The sequence below is a fragment of the Gadus morhua genome, chromosome 20, assembly GCF_902167405.1.
Source record: "Gadus morhua chromosome 20, gadMor3.0, whole genome shotgun sequence".
NCBI lineage: Eukaryota > Metazoa > Chordata > Actinopteri > Gadiformes > Gadidae > Gadus > Gadus morhua.
The window spans coordinates 5,537,155-5,549,960 of NC_044067.1; the positions used below are offsets into that span (position 1 = coordinate 5,537,155).

At 44.5% G+C, this 12,806-nt stretch overlaps 1 protein-coding gene across 1 annotated transcript in view; it reads right to left on the minus strand.

Annotated features, from left to right (window-relative positions):
* Positions 1–12,806, minus strand: part of thsd7ba (thrombospondin, type I, domain containing 7Ba) — a 116,254-nt gene that overhangs the window by 84,298 nt on the left and 19,150 nt on the right. The window contains exons 3-5 of the mRNA XM_030343939.1: positions 5,304–6,255; positions 3,120–3,368; positions 889–1,058 (exon numbers count right to left, since the gene is read on the minus strand). Of these exons, the coding sequence (XP_030199799.1) occupies positions 889–1,058; positions 3,120–3,368; positions 5,304–6,255 (1,371 nt within the window). The remainder of the gene's footprint in view (positions 1–888; positions 1,059–3,119; positions 3,369–5,303; positions 6,256–12,806) is intronic.

Here is a 12,806-nt window from a genome sequence, read left to right on the forward strand (position 1 = left end):
TATAATGAGATGCATCTATGGGAATGTTTTTTGTCTAGCCGCTGTCAGTTTTTCAGGATGATGATACATTCTCTCCCATCTTTCTCTTTATTCAAATTCTGAAGCACAAAAATCTTTTTGTTCTGTGGTTAGACACAGGCAGCAAACCGCACCTCATATCATAAAAACTGGTTACTATCCTCTTAGTGGTCATCCAATAGTCAATAAAGATTCCATTGAACTAACATTCCTGAGCAAATTAATCAGTTGAGCCTAATCTTCCCAGCTCTTTAAACTGGTGCTCTGGCAGTTTTCGATTTTAATATTTATATCCTTTATGTTTATGTGATGTTTATGTTCCTTAATCCTTTATTTAACTTGTGTGTACATGCATTTATTTATCTGCTCCTGAAACATGCAATTTGTTTATTCTTCTGTTGCTCCTATGGATTTGAATAGTGGGAGCTTTTCTATGATGTTCTAAAAAATTACTTCGCAACTGGCCAATTATATTTCACCTTTTTTCCCTTTGTGTTGACATAAATTAGAGATTATAATACTTGAATCTGGTATGTGCATAGCCTTTACCACTTTCTAGGAGTTAATTGGCTGACTGATATCCCCGTCGAAGCCTATAATTACATTAAATAATAAGTAGGATGAATCATATTGTATGTAAACAATGACTGTAAAAAAAAACACATTTAATGAGCCAAAAACGCCTCGACTTGGGCAATTTATACTTCTTTTCGCTTTCGGATGGTTATGCTTTGGCTTCGGTTTCACTTTCACTTTGTCAGGGAAAACATAAACGTGGATGTGATGTGGAGGTATGATGTGCTGATGACCGCCTCTCCCATGAGTGTCACCAGATACTCCGTGAGAGGAAGTGATGGGGGGGCGTCCTACCCTCCTTCCTGTGATGGGGGGCTGACGGGTCGGGGACCTGGACGCAGTAGACCTCCCTGGTGCGGATCCCTCCTCCACAGAGGACGCTGGTGTTCCCCGCACGCCGGTCATGAGGGCCCAGCAGGGGGCTCACGCGACACAGGCCCCAGTCGGTGGTCCTCCACACGAACCTGACCAAACAGACCTACGGTTACACTTCCTGTCAACACCAAACAGACCTAGGGTTACACTTCCTGTCCACACCAAACAGACCTAGGGTTACACTTCCTGTCATCACCAAACAGACCTAGGGTTACACTTCCTGTCAACACCAAACAGACCTAGGGTTACACTTCCTGTCATCACCAAACAGACCTAGGGTTACACTTCCTGTCAACACCAAACAGACCTAGGGTTACACTTCCTGTCCACACCAAACAGACCTAGGGTTACGCTTCCTGTCATCACCAAACTGACCTACGGTTACACTTCCTGTCAACACTGACCAAAACAGACCTACAGTTACACTTCCTGTCCACACCAAACAGACCTAGGGTTACACTTCCTGTCATCACCAAACTGACCTACGGTTACACTTCCTGTCAACACTGACCAAAACAGACCTAGGTTTACACTTCCTGGTCACACAAATTAGACCAAACAGACCTACGGTTACACTTCCTGTCAACACCAAATAGACCTAGGGTTACACTTCCTGTCCACACTGACCCAACAGACCTATGGTTACACTTCCTGTCAACACCAAACAGATCTACAGTTAAACTTCCTGTAAACACAATACAGGCCAAACAGACATAAGGATATACTTCCTGTCATTTGAACCTGACCAAACAGACCAAGGGTTACATTTACTGCACATACACACATTCAGTGACATAATGACATATACTTTAAATACAGATGCAGACAAAGTTACATACACAAACACATACACCAACATAGACTGTCCATACACAAGCAGACATTGACATATACATAGTTACATTACACTGTACATACTCACAGACAGTTACATATTCTGTTCAAGAAGACAGACAGGGTAATACACTGTAAGAAGTACAGTTGCATGTTCTGCATATGCATGCATCCATAGATTCGGCAAATGATTTACACGCCTGCATAAACACAGGTTGATTGTCTGCAAACAAAAGCATCCACACACAGGCACTCACATCACACACACACACACACACACACACACACACACACACACACACACACACACACACACACACACACACACACACACACACACACACACACACACACACACACACAAACACACACACACACACACACCCCAAGTAGTAAACACTAAGGACAATTGCTCGTGAAAATAACCAAAGGCTGATTAATCTATGATTAATTACATAATAAAGTCCTGATTAAAGCTCTTAACGCGAGTTTCTCTGAAATAAACATCGGGGTTGGGGTAAGGCTGGAACCCTCCCCTGTAAGGTAGAGTTGCTTCAGTTACTTCTTTGGAAATCTTTATAGCATTTGAATCCTGCTGGGGAACACACGCAGACACACACACACACACACACACACACACACACACACACACACACACACACACACGCCCACACAAACGTATGGTATGTATATACAGCTTGGTTTTGACTATGACGAACGTGGCATCGCAGAAGGAAATAAAATCAGCACAGCTTTTAGTAATCTATCACATGCTTCATTTCCATAATGAGTTTTCCCTAATCATGAAAAGCTTCTGCTTTGAGGCACCCCCATGTAACATCAGCAAATAAAAAATCGAATCAACACAGTGGAAAACAAAATATTCTCCATTGACTCTTTGTTTACTGCATATTGTTTCATCCATAACTCATCTCACGGCAAGCATCCCAGTCATAACAATGAGGCTGTGAGGCACACTTCCTTTAACACAGGGTTAATAAGACACCTTGGGGTTATTAACACTAATAACAATCACGACACTGATAATACGACGCGCACTACTTCTATTATGGCTAATAAAGTAGTCAAAAGTTCAAATCTGTCGCTTCCCCTCCGATACGCGCTGGATGTTTGCGGCATTCCAGGATGTCAGAACGCATCTGAAATGCTCTCAGGTGAAATGGCATGAAAAAGGGAATATTAAAAATCAGTGTCACATTTGCATTAGGCCTCAGGCTTCTGAATTATCGCAAGCCGATAATTCGCCGTCTGCATGCGAAGCCAAAGGAAACATGCTCGATATTAGCCCAGCACACCTGGGGCAGTTTGGTAGCAGGTCTCCGATGATGTTGCAGGCTTCCTTTTCCTCAAGGGTGGGGCATTCTCTCCCTCCACCAATGGGAATCTGCGCCATCGTCCGCGCCCGGACCCGGTACCCGGGCGACAGGTCAGAGGAGCGGCAGGTCTTGGAGCAGGGGCTCCACGAGGACCAATCAGACGTCTCGCAGTCCTTGGGCATCACACAGGACTGGAAGGTCAAAGGGGAGTCGTCCTGGGTACAAAGACTGCAGAGGGGAAGAGGCAAGAGAAAGACTCAAAATAGAGGACGACCTATGTCTGTTTGTAACTCACACCGTAGGAATATATAGAATACTATATATTTATAAATGGAAGACTAAGAAATATATCTTTCACCCAAAGGAAGGAAAAACTTTGAATCTAAAAGTGAATGCCCTTTATTACCCTTGCAGAGTTAGATAAATTGGGGGCCCAGACAGACAGGTGGGAAGAATGAAGGAGAAATATGGCATATGTCAGCGGGGGTTAGAATTTGATTAGGCCTTTTGCGAAGAAGCGGCTTGCTCAGAGGGGCTTGAAAATGGCACATCAGATGGAAGAAATGCCAGCCACGTGGTGGACCTTACGTTGTGTACCTCCGCCCCCTGACGGACAAATGACCTTTCTGGGGGTCTGACGAAATGTGTGTCGTTACCATTTAAAGGCAGAGTCGTGTCCACGTGGACGAAAGCCTACATTTTTCTTTGCAGAGTTCAAAATGTAAAAAGAGTACAAATCAGGGAACCACCATCAACACTTGGAAACATGAATAAATGTATTAGTCAAGTAATTCAAAATTGGAATTGTTTAAAATGGACAATCTAATTAGTTTCGTGCATTATTCTCTGAGCGCCAGACACATTCGGTTAGCATTTTACCTGGTAATTAGACGGTTATTAGAAAAGCGGAATGAATCCAAAACTCAGGTGGGAAATAGAGATTCAAAAGGCCTGCTGTGTCTAAGAAGTGAATATGGTCACAATGCTCTGTGAACCATCTCCGGCCGGACCTTTTAACCCAGTAAGGAGGAACCCCCTGGCTCCCATTTTTGGTTTTTGAACATAAGTGGTTATATTACAATGTTTGTATCACTGAATAACTATATTAATGTTTTCGATACTCACAATGCAATCAGCACAGGACACATTTGAGAAGTTAATTATTAAATCCAAATTGGAATATGGTTATGGTTATGGTTATGGCTCCACTACAGTGTGACTTAATTGAGCAGTATCGGCCAAGAGATTCCTGGTACCATGGTTACCATAAAGAGATATTCCTAGAGCAAATGTACTTTAATTTATTAATGTAGCATATGCAAATTATTTATTATAATGGTCTTTCCACCATCTAGATTGTGACAATTTATCAATACAACATATCAGCGATCACTTTTTTAGGCATGCATAATTTCAACTGTCCATAATGCTTTTTAACCAAATGTCAGGCTCACAGTATGAGTTTGTGCACGTGTGGGTCTGTATGGATTTGCATATAAGTTTTATGCAGAAAATAAATCCCTTATTATCCAACGAAAATACCAGTTAGTGTGAACAGCGGGGTAAGGAATGAAGCAGCAATTGACATTTAGTACAATGGCGCAGCATTGCACCATAGTGCGAATCGACTGCTAAAATGGCAGTTCCCACATAATCCAACCATAATTGAAAAGTTAATGGGCAGAAAATAATTGCTACTTTATTACAATGAACATACCTTGTTTATAATAGTTCCATTAAAATGCCCCACAGGTGATTCGCAAGAGAAAGGAATAGCGTTGATTTTGTTGCACCAAAGGAATGCAAAAACGCAATTTCAATTTTAATCAATTTAGTTTGGTTTGAGTTACCTGTATGGTCTAATTAAGGCGGATGGCCCCGATCGACCCGGTGCGGCACGCTAAGTGAACCCCAGATTAACATGAGACCGCGCAACTGGAAGAGCTTCACAGGCCGCTTTCCAAGGATTCTTCTTTCAGGAAGGCAGCCGGACCGTCTCGTTGCCTTTAATGCTAATCTGGGATTTCCACTTGAAAGCGAAAAAAATAAAAAAATAAAAAGGCGACCAAGAATTGTGTGTCGTTATCGCCCGGGGATTCCACTCAGGTGCGCCCGCTAATCCCTTGAGTGAATAATGGAGGCGGAACGCCAGGGACGGCTTACCTCAGCATGGAGTTCTTGCCATCGCTCCGCGTGCAGCGGACCTGCCGCGTCTGATATCCCACCTCCAGCTCCCAGGACATGCGGCCGCTGAAGGGATGGGGCTGTGTGTCGAGGTGGTGGAGGCGGCGGAGGTGGTGGTGGGGGTGGTGCTGACCGTGGAGGTTCTGGCTGTGGTGGTGTTGGTGGTGGGGGTGGGGGAGGGGGAGGTGAGTGAGCAGGGAGTCCTGCGCGTGCCGCTTCACTAGGTTCTTCTCCACGGGGGTGGCGGCGGTGGCGCTGTAGTCCACCGCCGTCTTGCCTCCGAGCGACCCCAGGTCCTTGTGGTGGGGCAGCCGGCACTCGCTCCAGGAGCCCACCTTGAGGCTGTAGCGGTGCTCGCTGGCCCCCGACGGGCAGGGGATCGGGTGGGAGCAAGTCCGGGTCTGGGTGAGGTTGGGGCAGTGCGCCCCGCCGAACACGGGCGTGGCCAGGACGTGCCGGGTGCGGTGCTGCAGGCCGGCGCCGCAGGTCCTGCTACAGCCCGACCAGGCCGTGAACGCCGACACCACGCAGTCCTGGGGGCACGGGATCAGGCAGGCCTGCTCCGCCCACGGCCTCCCGGAGAAGAACTCGCAGATCCGCGTGGCCACGGCCGTGCGGTTGGCCGTGCGCACGCAGCGAACCGAGCGGCGTTGGACGCCGTGCTGCGCCGTCACGCACTCCGAGGGGCGGGGCCTCAGCTCGTTGGCGAGGAAGGGCACCAGGAAGCAGTCGCCCCAGGGAGACACCTCCCACTCGAAGAGGTCCTGGTGCCACTCGCACACCTTGAAGCAGGGCCGCCGGCTCGCGGGCTTGTCCGCCTGCGGGCAGTGGGAGTGGTGGGTGGTCCAGCCTTCGGTGTGGACGCACCACAGCGTCCGGGTCTGGAGCCCGCCGGAGCCGCACTCCTCGCCCGTGCAGTGACCCCACTGACCTGCAGATAAACAGAGGGCGGCGACGCCAAAACAATGTCAGCACCCCCTTTTCATTACTCACAGCTTTGGAGAGTGTTTTTTTTTGTTCCATTGTTTGAACTGGAGATATTAAGTGGTGTGCAATCAAGCGCAAATTGAAGCCATTCAATTAACCTTTGTGTTTGTCTTTATGATGGAGCAGGGAATTAATTAAAACTGACAATGGTCGGCGATATAAAAAAATATTATTAAGTGTTGGTCATCATCGCTGCCGCACACATTCACACAGACGCACACAAATATGGCACCGGTCCGACTAATGGGGCGCAAACAAACGAGATCGAACTGTTCATTTAGCCTCCCTGTCCATTTGCCCTCCGTTCCAAAACATGCACGCATGGGCCTTAAAGAGTGAAATTGAATCAATCTGTCTTGCTGGGTCAGTAACGTACACTTTTTGCAACTATACTTGCTGGAAAAAAAAGTTCAAATTTTCATAATGATACAATTTGTTTAATTATCAGTATTATGGGCTTGGAAAATTGCTTTCAAATGGATTCTTGTTTCAAGACTTTTTCTTTTCTTTAAAAAACAGAAAGATGAACCAGAGCCATAGTAAACTCTAGGTTTCCCACGTTTGAACAATCATAACGGCAACTCTTGGCTGCTTGGCTGTAACTTCCTGCTTTGGAAGGCAATATTTCAAACTGCTGAATTGTTTCATAGTTCATCGGAGCAGATTATTGGCTCCACACGTCCCCAGCATTGCAATATTAATGGAGACACAGAGTCTAACTCAACCCACGATGTTAACGTTATCATACGTATAATCCTCAATACAAATGTCGACAGGAACTCTAATATAGCAAAAGGAAAGAGAAGAGAAGAAGAAAGCATAATGACAAATGTCCCACTTTCTGTACATTTTCTATGTGTTGCATACATGGCTGAACATATGAACATTTACAAACACACACACACACACACACACACACACACACACACACACACACACACACACACACACACACACACACACACACACACACACACACACACACACACACACACACACACAAGCAAGACTTTAATTAAATCTAATCTATTAAGCCTGCAAATGAGGTACGAATTCAAAAAACACATTGGGCTGTAACAGGATGCATAGTTTAATGAGTTCGTAACTCTGGAAAATCATTAGGAAAAGGCACTGGAAAATGCATTTGCCTTCCCATATTTCGTCTGTTTTTCCCTGTCTTTTTCCCAAGTGTATGTATCTCACTGCCAGCAGATACGTCTGAATCTGATGTAAACATCCACTATTACTGCATGAATTAAACAAAGCGTATGGATTTCTTCCCTTCTTCCTGTTATCTTGTTGTGGAGGCTCGGTGACTGCTCATGCAAGAGCTTGTTTCCTAACGGTTAACGGTTCCTCTGCTTGATGCGGTCACCGACGGCACCTATCTCCAACCCACCAACACACATCCTCTGCACCATCTTTTCATTTCCCCAGCCGGAACACTGAGTGGGTGAGTGTATGTGTGTGTGTGTGTGTGTGTGTGTCTGTCTGTGTGTGTGTCTTTGTGTGCGTGTCTGTGTGTGTGTCTGTGTCTGTGTCTTTGCGCGTGTGTGTGTGTGTGTGTGTGTGTGTGTGTGTGTGTGTGTGTGTGTGTGTGTGTGTGTGTGTCTTTGAGTGTGTGTCTGTCTGTGTCAGTGTGTGTGTGTGTGTGTGTGTGTGTGTGTGTGTGTGTGTGTGTGTGAGAGAGTGTGTGTCGCCCATGCGTGATTTATCGAGGTGCGATTGGGAGGGTTCCATTAACACGGGTTTGGACTGGGGGAAGCTGAGCCAAAGCAAGTCACACTCCCCCCCCCCTTGCTCCCCTCTCCTCTGAATAATGACTCCCTCTCTGTCTGTCAGCATCAGCCCCCCCCCCTCCCACACACCTCCCCCTCTCCACTCAACCCCCGAGGGGGGGGGGAAGGTGTCCAATGCCCCAACAGCTTTCTGAACCACTACTTCACAGGAGATCTCCCCCGCCGGCCGTTAATGGAGCCTGTGGTATTAATTACACCTTGACTATGAGGGGACTAAAAAACAACAACAACAAATACGCCATTCAATTGAAACTAGCGCCAAGATATGTCCCCGACAAGTTTCAAGGCATGTGACGCGATTTTGCACCCGTTTTAAATCGGAAACACTTGAGTGCTGAACACTATTTATAGAATTTCATATTATTTTGGAAGTATCAGGTATGATGATCCTCGTCAACAATTATTATGTTTAACAACTTTTGGTTTTGGGATGAACATGTGCACAAGTCCATGAGGTTTGTTAAGTCAATCTGTCAAACCAGAGTCTGTAACCCATGATTCTGTGTCGACATATCTGTTCAGAACATTGTCCACTGCCTGGGCAATCCCTTCATGTTTCAAAAAAAAATCACATATAGTTTTTACAATTACAATGCCCTTCACTATTTTATTCTATCACAATTCAAAGTTAGGCCTCTTGATCAAGGGTTGAAACAGAATACTAATCATGTATACAACTCCATATGCACCCTTGAAGGGACATCTGTATTCAACAATGTCTACGGGCACGCTAGACATTTCATTGACCAAGTGGAAGAGTGAACGTAGACAAGCTTTACCATATTTTCAAATTACATCCTGTATTTGTCCTTAAAGGACAAAGAAAACCTCCAATAATTCTCTTCAATTCACTGAACATTTAAGTGAAGCCATTCCTGAACTACGGCTGACTTCTAGGTTAGAGCAAGGAGTTTGCAATGCTCACGTGTGAACCCCTTACAGAGATTGAATAATGCAGGCAGTGTCGCTGGCATCTTACCCATCTCATAACTCAGGAAACAATTAGCTCACTTGGTGATTTTTTGTTTGCCAATAACCTAGAGGGAGGTTTATTTTACCGCATTGCAACTTGTAAATGCTTTTCAGGACGCCTCAGCATCTGCTTCTCCATTTATCTTCAACTTTTCTCCCTGGGTTGAATTTGGCTGTTTAGGTGAACCCGTCCTTTGTCATAACACTTTTAATTAAATGATACCTATGCCACTGAGTGCCATTATGCAAAAAAGGTATCCCGCATGCAACGCCTCCATCAATGGTAATTTATGAGCAGTGAAGTGCATACCTAATCACAACAATAATTTATGCGTGAAGTTACAAGATTATCATCGGCCAGTCAATCCATCTCCGGAAAAAAGTCGGAATCAGCTCATTGGAACCAGGTGTTTACTCTGTAAATTAGGGAGATTTGGGGTCGGGGAGCACAACACTTCTTATGAAGCATTGGTTGGTTTCTGGGTTGTGGATCACATCAACTCAAAGCCAAGCTGGAGTGCTTCATGGTACCTGACCAGAAGTGAATTATCTGTTGCAGCAAAAACGTTTTCAAGCTTTTTTTGACTCTTAACATTCGGTAGCATTTGATATAGTAATTATCCATGTTTGCTTACATTCACGCTTTTTTAATGAGCTGCTGCCCAAAGCGTGGTATTTCCTTCAGATAAAGCATCAAGTACAACCTAAACGTCTGCCAGTGATGAATCACCTTCAGGGTATGAAACTCCTAACATCTCCAATGGGAATCCACCATCATTTCACGTTTAGACTAAAGGCATCAACAATGCACTTGCTTTAATGTCCCGTCTTTAATGAGGAGTAGACGTATACTGCATAAGGTTGCATGGCAATAAAGTCCTCCCCTGCAGTGGCTAACATCAAAAAGGTGGATCCCTTTTCTTGTTTGCATCGGTATCAATGCATTTTAACATTGAATCGATATAATTAACACAATCAGGCAAACCGTTTCAACGCCACCATCTAATATGTTGTGACGGTCGGTTGATTCTCACAATGAACGCCTAAATGTATTTGAGATTAGAACTCACAAAGCAACATAATCATAGCTCCAATAAGGCGCAATTATAATTATTTGTTTCCAAACAATGAGAGGCCATTGTCATGACGTGAGAGTAGGTTTTTGGTCATTTATACACGTAAGTGTATAAATGCATTGAATAGGTGATACCTAGAGTTGCATTCGGATTTATTTAGCCATGCTGCCTTCTGCCCCGTTGTTGTTGTTGTTTAAGACTGTTTCAAATACTCATTGCACACTTTTGCTTGTTCTAAACATCATTTGTAGGTTGCTTTGGATAAAAGTGTCAGCTAAATGTAAATGCATTTTGTAAAAAAAAAAAAAAACGGCAAAAACAAAACAACAAAGAACGAAAATATATCAAAATGCTTGGATGTGACCTCAACACAGTTTTCCGGCAATTATAGGTGTGGGCAGGCGGGAACGTGGATCTCACCGCATGAAATAAAGTCTGCTTTCAGTTTACAGTGGGTGGCCGCGCGCAGCCCAGCCAGGCAACAACACAACAAATAGCGAGGATCAGAAGGGCTCAGAGGTGCTGAGACAGACGGACGCTGAAACTCCTTGCATCAGGAAGAGAAAAGTAAACAGCAAAGAACTTAGCTGATACTTTGGGAGAGATTCGCTGCTGGGTGTGTGCAAACCATACAATCAATACCAAGAGTCTTCATTCTGAGGAAGACTTTGCGTACCTCTAGCCACCGTCAACAATTTTTCACCTTGATGCCAGGATCGGATATATTGCTTTGCTATTTTGTTCACGTGTAAACTTTTTTTCCGGGTCAAGAACGACTTCTTTGCTATCCATCGTTGCTTGTAATCTGTCTTTCGCAGCCCACTGCACACTCTGAGGATTTAATGTACTTATATATTTATTTAGCAACTTGAAAACCCAGACTACCTGTTAGCCAAGCCCTTTCCTACAAGATAAAGAAAACACAGACATGCACGGACAGACAGATTTCAATTATTGATAAAAAAATATATGCGGAGGCAAGTTTTACTACTCATTTTAAGCGAGTGATTTAATGGATTTTGTTAAAAGTACCATCGACGAGAAAAAGCGTGGACCAATTAATAGAGAACCTCATTTCCAAACAAAATCAATTTGTCTCCTCTCTTAAAAAGCCACAGGGGGACTGAAGAGTTAATCCGTAAACGACCATTGTATTTCTCTTGAAATCCCGCTCATAAACTCGAATCCCTATACTTTGATTCTGAGCTCGGACAATCCATTCACGGCAAGGGGGGGAATCTGTGTGAGAATCAACGTGTTTACGCTCCAATAAAGACCACCACAGCGCCATTTAGATGCGTTGCAGCAGCCACACACACACAACGGAGTCGGTGTGCCTTCGTGATCAGAATCTCCTCCGTTCTGCGGTAATCGCTGGCATTATGAGGTCGACTCGCCGTGGCCAGGCAGCGGGCCACCAGTGGGCGCCGGGTAATTGGATAGGATGTCACTCACTCTAAGGATGTCTGCCTTCCGCTGACCGGGGGATTTTCCATCCCGTAAGCACAGGAGCAGAACTAATGGTCATATCTACAGGCAGGATCCCCCAGGTAACACCCTGGTGGGGCTTCTTGATTTCCACAGGTGGACAGGGTCACTGTGTGACACAATGTGAAAATGAGTCTTTGAGGATCCAGCGTCACCTGGGGATCAGGAGGCTGACTGCGCTGGATATGTGGGAACAAGGTGCAAAAATAGATTGTTTCCCCCACCTTGTTCTACACTTAATTGAATTGTGGACTTCTCAGGTCAACAGCAATATGTGCAAACGTGGTTCTTTGGAGGTACCTGTCACAAAATGACTGTATATACTGTGTAGAGAGGGCTGTATACTTGGTATACAAATTAATAATTAACCATAACAAATAACGATAGGGCAGTGTATCTAATATATGCAAGATGAGATGTAAGATACAACCTGATATATCCTTATTAATACTAAACACATGATAAAAGCAATGTAAGAACGAGTCATTCATAGCTTAATAGATCACTATTGAAATGCGTGTCCTATGGTATTATTAAACCAGTATTCTAATAGTCTAGAAGTGGTTTCAATGCTGCGCTGTAGTTCTGACTAGTATATTATGCAGTGTATTTTTTTGTAGTCTCCTGGGTGCAGTGTATTGGGAGCTCTTCATTCAAGGAGTCATGCTGGGTTTTGTGCTTTAAATGTTTTTTTTACAGCATATATTCTGATACTGTTAAAAGGACTTTATTATGATTTCCTTGGCGCACTTGGTTTTTGCCTCCCTGGCGCCAAAGGATACAATTGGGTATGTAATTCTTGTTCCGTTCTCTGAGGAGACCAACAGCGCACCACACCAAAGTAAGTGCCACATACTGTTTATTCCTATTGCATCACATGAACAGTGTTAGGGTTAGCCTTTGATTGCTTTGTCAAGTTTCTTTGCATTGTCCTTTATCAAATCTTAACTACTGTTTGCTGCTTCTGTTTTAGATAATATGTAAGGCAAGCCAAAGTGGTGGAAGACCAGGTTGAAGTTCTATTTTTCATGGTGGTGGAGGGAACACAGAGTATCCAGAGGGGTAGGACAGGTAAGACACAGGACAGGCCTGCATGGCCACTGGATCTGCAGACAGCAAGCCTGTCTGATGTGCCATTATTAGGTAGATCTATGTGCTAA